This window comes from Mastigoproctus giganteus, chromosome 11, assembly GCF_048544385.1.
Source record: "Mastigoproctus giganteus isolate SK-2022 chromosome 11, ASM4854438v1, whole genome shotgun sequence".
Lineage (NCBI taxonomy): Eukaryota > Metazoa > Arthropoda > Arachnida > Uropygi > Thelyphonidae > Mastigoproctus > Mastigoproctus giganteus.
The window spans coordinates 160,418,711-160,437,953 of NC_143585.1; the positions used below are offsets into that span (position 1 = coordinate 160,418,711).

General features: G+C 37.7%; 1 protein-coding gene across 1 annotated transcript in view; it reads right to left on the reverse strand.

The window, feature by feature from the left end:
* Ranbp16 (Ran-binding protein 16) overlaps positions 1–19,243 on the reverse strand; it is a 902,587-nt gene that overhangs the window by 513,072 nt on the left and 370,272 nt on the right. The window contains exon 13 of the mRNA XM_090384993.1: positions 5,200–5,305. Within this exon, the coding sequence (XP_090241119.1) occupies positions 5,200–5,305 (106 nt within the window). The remainder of the gene's footprint in view (positions 1–5,199; positions 5,306–19,243) is intronic.

Sequence of the window (19,243 nt, forward strand, 5' to 3'; positions counted from 1 at the left end):
AGAAAGCGAAGGAAACATAGTTTTAGCAAAGGAGATCAGCAAACACAAAAACAACATATATTATATGGCTTGGATTTTTCAAAAACTTATTGAGTAATCACTTTGGCTTCAAGGAAAATTAATTATGGCGATAGAGTGCAAATGCATGTTAAAAGCCTTCACTGAAAAACTGGAGCTATTTGAAAGTAATTTAATGAGAAAACAATTTCATGGTATGCAAGAGTTAGCTGAAATTAATGAATCTCTCACTGAGAATGATCTTAAGAATTATTCACATCATTTCTTTTTTTTAAAAGGTGAAATGAAAAATAGATTTTCAGATTTATTTTCTTTTGTGTGAAGCCATGTATGTTAGATACAAATGGATGCGATGCCAGGTCTGCTAGTGAAGAAATTCAAGAACTCATAGAATTAAAATGTAACGAAGGATGCAAATATAAATTCGGAAAAGGTGGAATGGCTGAGTTGTGGGGATCAAAAGAAACTAAACTTCTTTATCTAACAATGTGGTCTGAAATGGTCAAAGAACTTCTTTGTTTTCCAACATTTTATATGGCTAAAAGTGGTTTTAGTTCAGTAAATAAAATATTAACAAAGGAAAGAAACAGAATTGATATATGTTCAAGAGGAGACATTAGAATTAAACTTACTAACACCAAACCGAACACTGAACTTTTAGCTAAGAAGCATCAGGCTCAGGGATTCCATTGAATAAAAAGAGTAAATTAAAGTTATTTTCTTGTTTAAAATTTCATTGGGGTGATTAGGAAAAAAAGTCTAAAAAAGCCCTTTAGGGGGAAATAATTAAAAAAAGGTTGAGAAACACTGCTCTATAGTGTCAACCAAAAATTACAATCCAGCTTTTTATATATCCTCCTTATGCCCATCTTTTTACTTATATTTTCACTTTGCACTACTCAAAATTCATTTCCTCCATTTTTTCTTTAATTTTCCTTATTAATTTTACTTTGCCATGGCATGTACTTTATTTCAGAAACAGAAAAGATGCTATATGGTCATTTTTTCGTGCAGTTCTGATGGTTGACAACTGAGGAGAATTCAGGATATGTTATTTGTTATTTGATATATATTTTTTTTTTAGGAGCATTAGCAACTAAGGACATATTGCTCCAGGGATATGCGGTGGTCATTCCCTGACCTTTCCGCATCCTTCGTATTTGGTGGTCACGGGCTTGAACTGCAGTCTAATTAAGAAGCGTGTGCTACGCACTGCTGCTCCTGCCAGCCTGGCTACGGAGGTACCTTGAGAGAGAGAATAGAGGATTGGGCAATATGTGACAATACACTTATTTTTATGTATATATTTCTATCTTGAGTTTAAAATGTATTATTTCTTATCTTTTATTATTATGCTTTTCAGTTTTTCAACTAGTAGCTATATTATTTCCTCACATCTTTCCATTTTGTCTTCCCCCATTTTCCTTTTTATTCTCAACAACTTTTATCAAAACATTATACAATTATGGTTGTTGGAGGCCTCCTATCTATCACTGGCCCTTGTTCCTAAGATCCTCTCTATCTTCCTTTTCCTTTTCGAAAATTTTTTATACTTTTAAATTTTTGTAGTTATATACACCTACCTGAGTCAATTGCAATTTTTCTATTTATAAAAAAATAACAAGGGAATTCCACCCTGAACCACATCCCACTTTCTACTCAACTATCTTGGGAAACATCTTATTACAGTGATCAACAAAACACTGCCCAGAGATGAACCTCATGAAATCTAATTGTCTATAACTTTCCAAAATTTTATATTTGTGCACCCTTGTTTTGGTACCACCTACCGGTTAATCACAAAATATTTCCCTCATTCAATATGTTTAGTACTTTAAGAGCCATGAATGCCTCTACTAGATAAACCCTGAAGGCTAGTCTCCAGGTTCTGAAGTCCAATTACTTTTAATTCTGTGTTCCCTAGTATGTAAGTCATTCTCAGATTTCTTCTCCCACTAATACCAAAATGTACCTCTAAGAGGAATTATAAACTTCAGTTGCCATCTTTGGTGGTGATTGTCCCTCTGTATAAGGCAATGGTCAGGCCACGCCTTGAGTACTGCGTACAGGTCTGGAGGCCTCATTTTAGGAAGGATGTAGATTTACTTGAACGTGTACAGAGAAGGGCAACAAGATTGGTGAGGGGAATGAAGGGATCCTCTTACCAAGAGAGAGCTTAAGTTCTGCAAATTGCAGTGGCTGGAGACTAGGCACCTGCGCGGTGATCTGATTGAGGTATATAAGGCCTTGAATGGGTTGAGCACACTGAATTCTGATGGGATCCTTCCACTTGTTCAGATTACGAACCTAAGGGGGCATAAATTCAAATTATAAAAAGACAGAAGTAGAATAGATATGCGGAAATTTACCTTTAGCCATCGGGTGGTTAATTTCTGGAACAAACTTCCATCTGTCGTTGTGGAAGTTGACAGGCTAAAATAAATTTAAGGGGGAACTGGACAGGCATTTGGAGGGAATGGTGTTATTTTTTTTTATTTTTTTTTTTTTGGCTGATGCTGCATAAGCTCATACACTTGCTTTCTTGCATCACATGCCACTACAACTACTATATAAGATATTGTTCCCCTATTTATAAATCATGTATGATCGAATTCGTGTAGTGTAAACACGTGTTATACGAGGACTGACTGTATACCAAATCTAATGTATAGTAAGTTGTCTTACTTAAAAATTAAAACGAAATAAATACAAATAATTTTTAAAAAATTATTTTAGAGCAGAAAAGAAGTTCAGTATGGCCAGTGCTATGTGGAGAGAGAAGACTACAGCTGGTGTGGTGCAATCATTTCATCCATTTCACTCCGTCTTCTTCTGAGTATTGCCATTATTTCTCACTTCTGATGTAGTATTCATTATCATTTATTTATTTTTGTGTTCCTATGTATTCCTTTTTTCTGGCATTCTTGATAATATTCATGGCCACCGGTAATATTTTTTGCTTCATATATACTAATCATTAAAATCATTATGTAAATTGCATTTGAATCAGTAAAACCGAGAACAAAAAGCTTTTTTTCTCTGAATCTTTTTTCGTTATCACTAATTATAATTGTGATGACATTAAAAACAAATGGATACTTTTCCAGCAGAATGGTTTGGTGGCACTGTCATTTTTTTTATTTCAGAAATACTACTATTTTTATGGTATTATCACGACCTCAAAGCTCCATAGCCAAAATGCACTTATATCATAGAACAGAAAGCAACTAAGAATATACCTTGACAAATTTATGTCTATTTCTAGGAAATAATGGCATTATCTTGTTTAAAAGAAAGAGGTGGCTGAATTACATGGAATGGTAGAATCTACTGTCATCATAAAAGAAATCTAAATGTGCACCTGCCTATAATGCAGAGGTGGAATGATTACACGACTGTGCATGGTTTCTGATATTTGTAAACTAACAGCTGTTTTCAACAGTTTTTTAAGCTGATTTCAGAAATGTTATTAATTTTTTTTCTATCACACAATTTTTCACAAATCACTTAAGTTGATGTCATGACTTGTATTATTGAATATATTAACTTATGAATAAATGCTGCGAATTTGTAAACTAATCTCCACATGTTGACAACACTTCAGTCATTTGTTTAACTTGAGAGTTCCATGCAGCAGTCTTTATCAGTGTGAACGCAGTTCATTTTTGAGGCTGTCATATCAAATTTGTGCTGAAAAGTGAGTGACAGGTCTTACACAAGTATCTGAACAATCTGTACTTATTTTGTTATTTTTGTGGAAGTTACATAATCCTCAAGCAAAAACGAGATATTACAGAATTCACAACAAAAAATAAGTATTATACTTATTTTAGAGTGAAACACAGTAACCAAGATAAACAATGGGCTCCCCATAAAACCTGCCGAACCTGTGTTGAAGCAATGAGATTATGGAAAAATGGTAAAAAGAAGGATATGCCATTTGCAATTCCCATGATTTCGTGGGAGCCTACAAACCACTGTAATGACTGTTACTTTTTCTTAGTTAATGTAGGGGATCCAATGTAAAGAGTAAGAAGGGCACTGTGTATCCTAATATTCTATCGGCCATTAGAGCGGTCCCACATGGAAATAAGCTGCTGATTCCATATTGCCTCCACTTATTTTGGGGAATGTAGCAGAAGAGAGGGCAGAAAGTAATTTGAAGCTTCTGAAGATGAAACTGAAGTCTACCTGGAGACATTCAATACATCTCTCGACTGTTTTCACAGCATGAACTCAATGATCTGGTAAGAGATTTAAATATACCAAAAGAACCTGCTGAACTCCTTGGTTCTACATTTAAGTCAAACAATCTAGTATAAGTTCCCCCCCCCCCCTCTCATGATACTGACACAGAGAATGAGGATGATTCTTCTTTTTTTTTTTGGAGTAACAAATGACTTAATGACATATTTAAGAATTATTTATAATCCTACAAAATGGAGACTTTTTATTGACTAATCAAAGAAGAATCTCAAAGGTGAAGGTGTGTTCTCCACAATAGAAATAAATATGGATCAAATCCAGTAACTCACTCTGTGCATTTGAAAAAAAATATAAGAACTTGAATTGTTGACAATATTAAGTACGAAGAACACAGGTGCTTGTCTGTGCTCACTTTAAAGTGATAAGCACGTTACTTGTAGAGTAATCTGGCTGAAAAAAAATGCCTTTTTTTTTTCTGGGAGTTGGGCAGTCAGTTTGTAAAATGAGAGATGAGTGTTTAGTGGACTTTTTACTACACTGCCAATTTTAATAGCGTTTTCAAATGTATTTAAATAGAAAAGTGTGGTAAAAAAAGTAGCATTTTGTTATAATTTCAGTACCCACAAATTCTGACCAAATTAATATAAACATTTGTGAAAAATCTAATTTTCTTTCATGATTTTTGAAGTAACTTGATGTGACGGAAACAAATAGAAGCAATTTTTTAAATCAGCATTAGAAAGTGATTCAGAAACACTTTTCTGAGATATTATCAGTGAATATTTTTTCAAAATGCAGAGTAGTATTATTTAAGATGAAGGAAATGAGATTACTTCAAATAATGGAAATAACAGCTAAACTAATCACATAAAATGATGACTATAATGACATGACCAATGTTTTCCACTAGCAGAAAAATATAATGGGTTTATTTTTAATATTCTTTTAAAAAACTTTAAAAAAAACCTTCCTCACCTACAAACTAATTCACCATCCATTGCATCATGTTCATCTGCACTATTAAAGGATACTCGTCCACCAACTGCAGATCCAATAATGTATACTAGCCATGTAAGTCGACCTGTTGCAAAACAAGTATCAGAAATTTATATATTTTCTGGGATTCTTGAAGTTCTATAAACATTTTATATTCCATATATATTTTACCTATTACAAGGAATGGTATGAAAGTAATGCCTCCTATTTTTTCCTTCAGAAAATTTAATTCTTACAACTATGAATTTTACATCAATTAATCCTGGATCACTAATAAACGCAACATTATTTTTCCATCAAGTCGCCATCATTTTCTATGCACTTCCACCATCCATGAGTCAGACACTGTATTCCAATACTATCAAAGTCTTTGCTCTGGAGGGCTTTGCAAACACTGTGCTTGAGCTGGTCATCATCCACAAAATGGGTTCCACAGAGTGCATCCTTCAGCAGGCTGAAGAGGTGATAGTCAGAAGGTGCAAGATCCAGGCTTACATCGTGTGCAGATTGGTGTGGGGTCATGCATTGTCATGGATAAGAAGGAAATCATTAAGGTCCTCGTCTGGTTGAACTCTATAGATGCAGGCTTTCAACTTTTTTAAATGTTTCTACATATAGATCTGAGTTGATTGTGGTGTCATGCTTCAAGAAATCCACAAGCAAGATCTGTCAGTTGTCACTGATATTACTGGCCAGCTGCTTAAGGCCTTGTTAACAATGTAACTTTCCTCTCTTACAGTGCCTTACCGAACATTTAACTGTACTCACATCTACAGTATTGTCACCATAAACATTTTAGAGATTTTTATGGATTTCGATAGGCATCACTTCTTCCTTGGTAAGGAATTCAGTTACCACTCTTGCTTGATATGTATATCTGTAAAATCCACCATTTTATACTGTCCGCTGCTACCCTCACAAGGCTGATCATAGTACCACTCAGTAGGGTGAAACCAGAGACCTCTACTGACCACCCAGAGTCATGCGAGATGATCTATGGCACCACATTTGAAAGCAAAAAATTAGGAGGCATTACTTTCATACCGGTCCTCGTACTATATACATATAATAGCAATAGGTAAAGTATATGCGGAATGTAAGTACAGTATATATAGTTACAAATACTGGTAACAAGTTATTTCTTTAAATCACTAAATATACCTAGCTATACCATACTAAATTTGAGGTTCTGTCCACATGGAATACTTTTGTAATCTCTAAGGTTACTCATGGGCTGCCCTTCAACTGAAATGATATTTACAGCTTTCTACGAATGAACAAGGTTATGTCTTTTTCAGTGACGGCACCCTGTAGCCGCCCAAAGCATGGAGCAATGCTCAGTTAGGCTAATACAGAAGAACAATGATGTGCACAGAACTAAAATGCAATAAATGCATGTGAACTGCATGGAAATATCAGTAATGCCCAGTTGCCCTATAGTAATTCAAATTATTTGCTGAAATATTCAAGGTAGTAGAACTATTTGGAACTCACAAGCAGAAATGAAAGGTAAATTATGTAACAGCCCCACCTCAACGCTCACACAGTAATTATCAACCAACTGCAGTATCAAAAGGAGACAGAGACAGAAATAATTATGATAATTTGCTGCAATACCAATGTGACTAACTGCTGCCAGAAGCTAAATAAAAGGCACTCCAAAACAAAACTCCAAATGAATCAAGTAGTAGTAGTGGCATGTGATGCAAGAAAGCAAATGTATGAGCTTATGCAGCATCAGCCAAAAAAAAAAATCACACCATTCGCTCCAAATGCCTATCCAGTTCCTCATTAAATTTATTCAACCTATCAACTTCTACAACGACAGATGGAAGTTTGTTCCAGCAATTAACCACCCGCTGGCTAAAGGCAAATTTCCGCACATCTATTCTACATCTGTCCTTTCGTAATTTGAATTTATGACCCTTAGGTTCGTAATCTGAACAAGTGGAAGGATCCCATCGGAATTCAGCGTGCTGAACCCATTCAAGGCCTTACACACCTCAATCAGATCACCACGCAGGTGCCTAGTCTCCAGCCACTGCAATTTGCAGAACTTAAGCCTCTCTTGATAAGAGGATCCCTTCATTCCCCTCACCAATCTTGTTGCCCTTCTCTGTACACGTTCAAGTAAATCTACATCCTTCCTAAAATGAGGCCTCCAGACCTGTACGCAGTACTCAAGGCGTGGCCTGACCATTGCCTTATACAGAGGGATAATCACCTCCTTTTCCCTGCTAGCAAAATTCCTATATATCATTGACAAAACCCCATGACCTGCCCTGGCAGCCTGTCTGCATTGCTCAGAAAACTTCATATCTGACTGCACAATTACTCCCAGGTCTTTTTCATTTTCTACCACCTTAAGTGTAGTACCACATAGTTGGTACATTTCTCTGAGGTTACTTCTACCCATATGCAGTACTTTGCATTTGTCAAGGTTTGTTTGTTTTGTTTTGTTTTGGTTGGTTTTTAGGAGCATTAGCAACTAAGGCCATATTGCTCCGGGATATGTGGTGGTCATTCCTTGACCTCTCCGCATCCTCCGTATTTGGTGGTGACGGACTCGAACCCCGGTCTAATCAAGAAGCATGTGCTGCGCACTGCTGCTCCTTCCCACCTGGCTACGGAGGCGCCTGCATTTGTCAAGGTTAAACTTCAGTTGCCACTTCTTAGCCCATCTGCCCAAATTATCTAGATCCTGTTGTAGTAGCACACTGCCATTACTGTCATTAACAACCCTGCCAATCTTTGTATCATCTGCAAACTTCGACAATAAGCCTGATATACCTTCATCAATATCATTGATAAATATACAAAACAACAATGGACCTAACACCGAACCCTGTGGGACTCCACTAATAACATTAGTCCAAGAAGAGCAGCACCCATTGATTACCACCCTCTGTCTTCTCGCACTTAACCATCCTTTTATCCATTGTAGCAACTTACCCTTAATACCATTCTGCTCCAATTTGTACAATAGTCTTCCATGTGCAACAGTGTCAAAAGCTTTCCTGAAATCCAAATATATGATATCAAAATTTTTTGCATCAAGTTCCTTTGTAACCACATCATAATATCCTATCAAATTTGTCAGACAAGACTTTCCCTTAACAAACCCATGCTGTGTCTGAATTATTGCTGCAGTCCTGTCTAGATGATCCTGCAATGCATCTTTAACCAGTGACTCCATTATTTTACCCGGAACAGAAGTTAAACTAACTGGTCTGTAATTACTCGTGTTACCCTTCGATCCCCCTTTGTGAATTGGGGATACATTTGCACATCTCCAGTCCGTGGGAACCTCCCCTGAGTCCAAGGATGCTCTCATAATTATGGCTAAGGGTTTGCTTAGTTGCTTTGCCGCCTCCTTTAATATAACTGGATAGATACCATCCACCCCAGGTGCTTTTCTTACGTTTAACTTCAACAATTTCTCTTCCACTTTGCTCTCAGTTATTACAAAATCATTAAGTATCCTGCTACAATTTGATAACCTTCTGCCATTTTCAAACCTTAATAATTCCTCACGTGTGAATGTAGATGCAAAGTACTCATTCAGTTTGTTTGCTATCTGAGCAGGATCATCAACAGTCGTACCATCGATGTCAAGTGGACCAATCAGATTCATCCCCTTCCTTTTAGAGTTTATATAAGTAAAGAAATCCTTGCTGTTTTTCTTAGCATCTTTTGCCAAGGATTTCTCGTAATCTGCCTTTGCCTGCCGAACCTCCTTTGTGATCTGATTACAGATTAACGTATATCAGCCATAGGCTTCTGAGTCGCTTGATAATTTATATGCATCCCATGCATTTTTCTTCTCTGTTACAAGTCTCATTAGTTCATTTGACAACCATTTAGGCCTAAACCTTGAACAATATTTCTTAATAGGTATGAAACTTTTAGTAGCATCCACGATTAATTCCTTGAATGCTTCCCACTTAGAATTTACTGTTGGTAACATCGTCAGTTGATCCCACTGTACAGAATTTAATAACTGTCGGAGACAACTGTACTCGCCTTTACGGAAGCAAAAACCCTTTCCTTTACCCCTGATGGTAATTAAATCTTTAAGTAAATCCCACGTCAGTACACTGTGATCACTGCCACCTAGTGGTTCTTTTATATGCAAATTCCTAATATATGAATGATCACTGCTGATAACCAGATCAAGAGTATTACTTTCTCTGGTTGCCTCTCAAACATGCTGCTGCAGAAAACAATCAACCAATAAATCCACAAAAGTCTGACTAGTGTGTGCCCAACCCACAAGTTCCAGTCAATATCTGGGAAGTTAAAATCCCCCATTATATGACATTCCGATTTACTAGCCCACTCTATTTCTCTGTACAATTGTTCATTGTACTCATTCAAGTAATTAGCCCTATAACACACTCCTACTCTTATTTTTGCTTTCGCAGTGCTTATGTCACACCAAACTGACTCAGCAGTGCACTGTTCATCTATATCAACTGGATGCACTTCTTTTGATTTTATGTTTTTCTTTATTAACAGCATAACTATCCTGTCTATCCTTTCTGTACACACTGTACTCCCCAAATTCCAGTTCGGCATTCCTTATATCTGTGTGACACCACATCTCCAATATCCCAACAATATCCACCTTTGATGTCTTGACCAACACTTCAAATTCATCAAATTTATTTACTATACTTCTAGCATTGGTATACATGCAAGTATACATGCACCTATTCTTATTCTTAGTTACTCTAACACATCCCATATACCCACCTGTTTCACGATGACTGCCATCCGTCCCTGAAACCCCCAACACCCCTCGCTCCAGGTCGCTACTTATTCTAATAGAAATTGTGCAAGAATCACCTTCACCTCTGCCTATGGCTACTGTTAAACTACTAGTCCTTGTATCCCCCCAAGCTATCAGTTTTCCGACCCACCCACCCAACACTGCCTCAATAGCATCAGCAAATATTCTTGCACCCTTTCTATTTAAGTGTATCCCATTCCTGTAGAAGCAGTCTCTCCTGTTAACAAGTACAGTCCAGGCTGAAAAAAATTCTATCCCTTGAGCCTTGCACAATCTTTCCAGGGCCGAATTGATCAACAAGGCACTCATCATATACTCCCTCCTATCGTGTCTGGGCAGAATTGCAGACACTTTCAAATTCAACCCTAATTCACGGCTTTTTTTCATCAGTGACCTATACTTGTTAAGTAATTCTGTCGGTCTCCTACTCCTAATATCATTAGTGCCAACGTGTACAACTATATCACCTTTTGTGCCCCTAAAAGATGATATCTGCTCTACAACATCATCAACCTTCGGCCCTGGCAGACATACTCTGGTCCTGTTCCACCTCTCCTTTTTACAAAGCATTTTTACATCCTTTTTACAAAGTTCAAGTCTAATGTCAACAAATATCTTCTTTCGTCTTCTCAGCCTCCAAACCATGTACAGTACTAAGTACTATAGGCCATATGTTCTAATACCTCTCGTGTTTGGGGTTTTCATTAAAAAAAAAAAAAAAAAACGTTTGTTTTCCAATAAATGTGCTAAAGCTGGTCAAGATAAGAATGTTACATATGGCAATTGGCTTCCAAATCTCCAGCTTCATTTCCAGACTACACCAAAGCTCGCAACAATTGTAATCATTCCAATCCAGATCTCAAAGGGATTAAGAGTAGAAAGTTAGCTTCCTGTTCAAATGACAGCCAAGCATTCTTGTCTCTTGCCAAAGCTATTTTCGGCAACTTTTGCGCATCTCTCTCTGTTTCGGCTTTATCAAAACCAGATGGTTCTACTGACCTACTAACATCCTACTTTTTTCTCACTCGTGTGTTTATAATCTTGGTACACAATCACCTACCATTCACAGTATACTCCATTCAATGCCTCCTGTTTTTCGTCAAAAGGATACCAGAAAGATTTTGAACAATCTTGATGTTCTTAATGAATAAGAAAGCTCTGCATCCTGATTGTATTTCTTCACTTTTTCTCAAAACCTGTGTTTCTGATCCTGTTCTGTGTCACCTTTTTTCACTTTCTTATTCGAAAGGTGTTTTCCCTTCTTCCTAGAAAATTGCTCATATTATCATCCCGCTGCACTTACTTCTACCTTTTCTAAAGTAATGGAGACATCAGTTAGCCACCAACTATTAAACTATCTACAAACCTTCATTCTAATCAATGATCGCCAATAAGAATTCTGTCCGTGTTGATCCATTAGTGATATTCTGGGTTATGTTACCATCTATAGAGAAATTCAAGCAGTTGCTCTTAATTCTTCAAAGCTTTTGATCATGTGCTGCATAAAAGTCTTCTTATATAAGCTTCTATCTCATGGTTTGTCAACTGTTTTTTTTTTTTTTTTTGTAATTGAGTATCCAGTTTTCTCTCTGACTGGTCACTGCGGGTAATGGTAGATGGCTCTCTGTCTTCTAACTTGTCCACTAATGCTGATGTTTCCCACGGTTCAGATTTTTCTTCCACACTTTTCCCCTTGTATATTATAACCTCCTTACACTGACCAAAAATCCTATCCATAGTTTTGTTGATGACAGCAGATTGCATTCAACTTCCAGTTTGAGAAACCTTACTCTGCACAAACAGCTTCAGCTTCTCGAATATTCCCTCCAAATTCATTAAATGGTGATCTCCACGTAATTCTTCAGAGGCGATGAGAACTTAATTGATTTCAATCCTTCTAATTCTCAGTCCCGTCTTACATCTCACAAAAAAGATCCTTCTGCTCCTATGCTTATCTACAATGACACTGATTTCTTGCCAAAATGATATAACTCCATTGTGGATTACCATGACTTCTAATCTCTCTTGGTATAGACACATTACAAATATTGCTTCCTCTGCATCCAGAAAACTGGGTTTATTCTTTCTTTCTCAGTGTTACTTTTCTTCCAAACAGCTGTTCAAAATTCTGTGAAAATCGCGGATTCCTACCCCCCAAAACCTCTCTCAGACTTTTAGATTTCATTCAAAAGAGGGCAAATGGATTAACTAATGACTTATTTCTACAAAGTCTCTTCACTCTGTCTTATAGATATGTTGTTGTTGTTATTTGGTTTTTAGGAGCATTAGCAACTAAGGCCATATTGCTCCGGGGATATGCGATGGTCATTCCCTGACCTTTCTGCATCCTCCGTATTTGGTGGTCACGGGCTCGAACCCCGGTCTAATCAAGAAGTGTGTGCTACATACTGCTGCTCATAGATATGCTGTCTGATACATGCCTTTTCTATAGATATTTCTATGGGCACTGTTTGTCTCAGTTGACTTCTATAATTCATGCTCTGTCTCTCTTCCAAATCAGTCCTGAACAAGTATCGCAACCAGTAACATTCTTTTACTGTACAACTTCCAACTCGCAGAACAAACTTTTCTTCCTCCTAATTTATTCATTCAACTTCCATTTTCCGGCACAAACACCCTTCATGTGTATTTCCTGAAAATTACAATCTAAAGAAATTCAAGCCTAATGTCAACAAGTATCTTCTTTTATCTTCTCAATCTTCAATCCATGCACATTACTAAGTACTATAGGTTCTAATTCCTCTACTGCATGCGGTTCTCATAAAAAAAAAACAAAAATTCTCAATTTGTTCATCAGAAAGGCCTTAACAACATATCGATTACACGGCTAAACACTTTGTTTCTAAAACAGAGTAAATACATAGAAAACAATAAAAATTAAGAAAAAGTTCAGTCACCAACTGTTAACAACTGAATGTAAACGTTCTTCACTGCATTTGTTCAAACTACTCACTGCCACAACACCAGGTGCGAGCTTGTTATAACAATCACTCAACCTCTGGCTAAGGGAAAATTTTCACATATGAACTGCAACAGACGTTCAATCCATCAGGCACCTTTAACACCTTAATCAGATCTCACTGGTGACCAAGTCTACAGATTCTACAATTTGCAAAACTGAAGTGTACCCCTTTTTTTTGGTAAGAGAACCCTTTTGCTCCCCTCACCAATCTTGCTCTTTCTGCACTTGTTCTCCCAACAGACCGACATCATAACTAAAATGAGACCCCTGAACCTGTATGCACTATTCAAGGTGTAGTCTAACTATTACATTATACAAAAGGATAATCACCTCCCTATCCCTGCTAGCAAAATTCCTACATATTTTTGTCAAATCCTCGTGATCTGTCCTGCGATCACATAATCAGATAGTGGAAGGTTCTGAAATTGTTTAGAAGTCGTCAGCAACTGATGGATTTCACTATTACTTTGGAAGGATCACAGTTGTGCATTGGACTAATTAACAACAGCACTGCAATAAGAAAGAATAAAATGGCAACACTCCATTTTACAACACTCCAACAGGAGCAAGTTTAGAAGATCAGAATTTGAGAACAAGTGGAGAAATGCCTTCAAAAACTGGACTGGGGTATTCCTGGCATCAAGATTGTTCAGAATTCTACTTTTCTTCTAACAAGAATAAAAGGGTGCTAAGCTATCAAGTCGGCTTTATCTTTAACTGAGGATGCCAAAAAACAATTAGGTGGTAACACAGGTCAGAGAACTGATGGATAGAAATTGCAGCCAACAGCTTTGGCAAGGTTTGAGAACACTCAACTAGTGAGCAGAAAACAAATGTTCTACTCTTAGCCTGTTAGAATCGAGTTTGTGCTGATTAGTAACTGTTAATAACTGTTGTCATCTTCAGTGCAGGAAGAAAATGAATCCAGAGAGTTGGAAACATGCCAATTGCAATGTGTTACATTCTTATCTTGAACAGTTTTAGCAAATTTATTGGAAAGCACGGATTAGGATCAGGTTGTGGAGTAGAATGTTAAATAAAGGATTCCAACCCTACAAGAATAATATCACTGACACTATCTCAGCACAAGATTTAGAACAGTATATCAACAAAGGAAAGGAAGAAAAGAAAATCATTTCATTTCACACTTTTGATTTTATGTTTTTCTTAATTAACAGCATAACCCCTCCTCCCTTCCTATCCTGTCTATCCTTTCTGTACACACTGTACTCCCCAAATTCCAATTCTGCATTCCTAATATCTGTGTGACACGTCTGATATCCCAACAATATCCACCTTTGATGTCTTGACCAACACTTCAAATACATCAAATTTATTTACTATACTTCTAGCATTGGCATTGGTTCTAGCATACATATACCTATTTTTATTCTTAGTTACCCTAACACATCCGATATACCCACCTGTTTCACAACTGCCATCATTCCCTGAAACCCCCAGCACCACTCGCTCCAGGCCGCTGCTTATTCTAATAGAAGTAGTGCAAGAATCACTTTCACCTCTGCCTGTGGCTACTTTTAACCTTTTAGTCTGTGAATCCCCCCAAGCTAGCAGTTTTCCGACCCACTTAACACTGTCTCGATAGCATCAGCAAATATACTTGCATCCTTTCTATCTAATGTATATGCCATCCCTGTAAAAGCAGTCTCTCCTGTTAACAAGCACAGACCACGCTGAAAAAAAAATTCTACCCCATGAGCCTTGCACATTCCCACCAGGGTCGAACTGACTCACAAAGCTCTCAATCATGTACTCCCTCCTATCATGTCTGGGCAGAATTGCAGACACTTTCAAATTTAACCTGAACTCGTGATTTTTTTTTTTTTTTTTTTGCAACAGTGATCTGTACTTCTTAAGTAAATCTGCAGATCTCTTACTCTTATTATAATTGGTGCCAAAGTGCACAACAATAAGACCCTTTCTGCCCTTAAAAGATCATATATGCTTCACAACATCATCAACTTTTGCCCATGGCAGACATACCCTAGTCTTATTCCATCTAAGGGTATCGTAGAATGTAGAAAGGTATCACCCCTCTCTCAGTACAGAAAAGTTTATTCTACAGGTTGTTTCTAACAAAAAAGCAAACTGAATTATTCTAGTTTGTTTTATTTATTGCTGACTGAAGAATTACAGCAAACCATTATCAGGTGTTTATTGCAGCAATCCTCATTAACAAAATTAAGAAAAAATTCAAAATTTTTTTAAAAAAATTATGATTTTAACAATTTTGTTATTTCTTGAGAAAAGAAAAACAAGTGGACTCTATGGTTCCAACTGATGCATGATGGAGAAATGTCAATTTGAGCCAAAAAGACAGATTCTTCAATATAAATGCACAGAATTGGCAGTTATACATAATCACAAGAAAAAAAAAAATTATGAGTGCAAACGACTTTCAAGAATACACTGAACATCTTCACAAACCAACGATATGGACAAGCAAATCGGAATGTTCTATTATGAGAGATAATTTTCAAAATACTGCCTGGAACTATGCATTAGTCATTAACCTCATAGCATTAGTAGAGGCATGCAATGCAAGAAAGCAAGCATATGCAGCATCAGCTAAAAAAAAAAAAAAAAAAAAACCTCCTATTTCACCCCTCCATTCGATCCAAACACCAATCCAGCTCAGCCTTAAATTTATTTAGGTTATCAACTTCCACAACAAAACATGGAAGTCTGTTCCACCAATCAACCACCCGTTGGCTAAAGGCAAATTTCTGTACATCTATTCTACAACAGTCTTTCCTCAATTTGAATCTATCCTTCCCCCTTGGGTTCTTAATCTGAGCAAGAGGAAGAATCCCATCAACATTCAGCTTGCTCAACCCATTCAAGACCTTATACACCTCAATCACATAACCTTGCACGTGCGTATTCTCCATGCGCTGCAATTTGCAGACCTCATGCCTTTCTTGGTAAGAGTACCACGTTGTTCCCCTCACCAATCTTGTTGCCCTAATTTGGACTTGTTCTAGCAACTCTACATCCTTCCTAAAATGAGTTCTTCAGACCTGTACACAGTATTCTAGGTGTGGCCTGACCACTGCCTTGTACGACGGGATAATCATCTTCCTGTCCCTGCTAGCAAAATTCCCATATATGATTCACAAGACTCCACGACCTGCCCTGGCAGCCCGTCTGCACTGCTCAGAGAACTTCAGTGGTGGTAGTTACATCTTTAAATAATTCCCACATTGGTACATTGTGGGAATTATTGCAGATAAAGGAACCACTGTCACACAGTGGTTCCTTTATCTGCAAATTCTTAATGCATGAATAATCACTGCTGAATAGGCATTTCTGGAAATTTAAGATGACAAATTCATGCTTTTTTTTCTTTTATGAAAACCCCAAACACGAGAGGTATTAGAACTTGTAGTACTTAGTACCGTGCTTGGGTTGGAGGTTGTGAAGACAAAAGAAGATATCTGTTGACATTAGACATGAACTTCTGTAGACTGTAATTTTCAGGAAATACATATAAAGAAAGGTTGCTCCAGAAAACGGCAGTTGAATGAATAAATGAAAAAGATGAAAAGTTGGTTCTATGAGTTTGTAGTTGGATAGTAAATGGATATTGGCTGGTGGCCGCAACTGTTTGGACTGATTTGAAAGAGAGAGTGGGAATTATAGAAGTCAATTCAGAAGAACAGTGCCCAGGGAAGAATCTGTAGAAAAGGCATGCTGCAGAAACAGTCCAACTATGAGACAGCGAGTGGAGAAACTCTGTTAGAGATGAGTCACTAATTAACCTAACTACCCTCTTCTGAATGGAATATAGAAGCCTGAGAGAAGTTTTGGGGGCACTGCCCCAGATGTGGGAACAATATTCCATGGTAGGGAAGATTTGTGATTTGTACAGAGTGAACAGCTGTTTGGAAGAAAAGTAACGCCGAGAGCGAAAGAGAAAACCAAGTTTTTTAGATGCAGAGGAAGCAATATTTGTATTGTGCTTGTGCCTAGAGAGATTAGAAGTCAGGGTAATCCCCAAAAGAGATATATCATTTTGCCTAGAAATCGGAGTGTCACTAAAGATAAGCATAGGAGCAGAAGAATCCTTTTTTGCAAGATATAAGACAAGACTGAGTTTTAGAAGGGTTGAAATCAGCTAAGTTGTCTTTGCCCCACTGGAGAATTACCTGCAGATTGGCATTTAAGGAATTGGTAGTGGATATTCAAGAAGTTGAAGGAGATTGAGCAGGGCAAAGTTTTTCAAAATGGAAAGTGGAATACAATGTGCTATCATCAGCAAAACTATGGATAAGATTTCCAGTCAATGGAAGAAGGTTATTAATATACAAGAGGAGGGGGAAAGAACCGAACTGAATAATACAAAGAGTTAGGGGAAAGAACTGAACCCTGGGGGACATCAGCATTAGTGAAGTTAGAAGACAGAGAGCTATATAGCACTAACCTCTGAGCAGTCAGAGAGAAAACTGGATAACCAATTACAAACAACAGTTGGCAAACCATAAGATGGAAGATCGTTTAGAAGACCTTTATGCCAAACACGATCGAAAGCCTTTGAGATGTCAAGAGCAACTTCAAGTGTTTCACCAAATTTTTCCATTGAATTTGTCCATAAGTGAGTAACATAAGCTAGAATATTACCAGTGGATGGACACTGATGGAATCCATAATGGAAATCGTTGATCAGATGGAAGGTTTCTAGGTAGTGTAAGAGTTGGCGGTTAATTGATTTCTCCATTACTATAGAAAGAGTAGAAGTAATTGCAATGGAACGATAATTGGATGGGAGGATTTTGTCACCCTTTTTAGTAACTGGCTGGATAGGAGCAAATTTCCAAGCAGAAGGAAAAACACATTTGGAATAAGAAACTGAAAACAGGTGGCAAAGAACAGGAGTAAGTTCAGGAGCACACGTTTTAGAAACAAGTGGAAAAATACCATCAGGATCTGGAGCTTTCTTAGCATCAACATTCATCAAAATCCTTCTGACAGAAGACCACAGGAGGCACTGAATGGAGTGTTTAATAATGGTGGGAAGTGTTTTACCAAGATCATTAATATATGAGTTGGAAGAAAAATGGGATGCTAGCAGGTCAGCTTTCTCCCTGGCTGAAGTGACAACAGAACCATCTGGTTTTGACCGAGGTGGGAGCAGAAATGGGCAAAAGTTCTGGCCAATAGCTTTGGTAAGAGACCAGAATGCTCGGCTACCATTAGGGCAAGAAGCAAATTTTCTACTCTTAGTCTGTTCAAAATCTAGTTTGGACTGATTAATAACTGCTTTACAATTGTGAGCTTTGGTGTAGGCAGAAAATGAAACTGCAGAATTGGAGCAGTGTGACATTGGAGGCAAATTGCTGCTGCGGATAAAGGGGTGACTGAGGGGGAGAAGACAGAGAGTGGTAATCAATGGACACTGCTCGTCGTGGACTAATGTTATTAGTGGAGTCCCTAAGGGCTCAGTGTTGGGTCCATTATTGTTTTCTGTATTCATAAATGATATTGATGATGGTATATCAAGCTTAATGTCGAAGTTTGCAGATGACACAAAGGTAAGCAGGGTTGTCAAGGACACTACTGACTATGCTGCTGCAACAGGATCTGAAAAGGTTGAGCAGATGGGCTGAGAGGTGGCAAATGAAGTTTACCATTGACAAATGTAAAGTACTACACATGGGAAACAGCAACCCCAGAGCAACGTATCAACTCTGTGGTACTACACTGACAGTGGTAGAGAATGAAAGGGACCTGGGGGTGGTTGTGCAGGCAGATATGAAGTTCTCTGAGCATTGCAGACGGGCTTCAAGAGTAGCTCATGGTGAATTGTCAATGATATATAGGAATTTTTCTAGCAGGGATAAGGAGGTGATTATTCCCTTGTATAAAGCAATGGTCAGGCCACACCTAGAGTACTGTATACATGTCTGAAGGCTTCATTTCAAGAAGGATGTAGAGCTGCTGGAACGAGTACAGAGAAGGGCAACAAGATTAGTGAATGGAACAAAGGGGGTGCTCTTACGAAGAAAGGCTTAAATTTTGCAAATTACAGTGTCTGGAGACTAGGCACCAGCGAATTGATCTGATAGAGGTGTATAAAGCCTTGAATGGTTTGAGCATGCTCAGTGCTGATGGGATTCTTACTCTCGCTCAGAATAATCACCTGAGAGGGCATAAATTCAAATTGAGGAAAGACAGATGTAGGATAGACGTGCGGAAATTTGCCTTTAGCCAGCAGGTGGTTGGTTGGT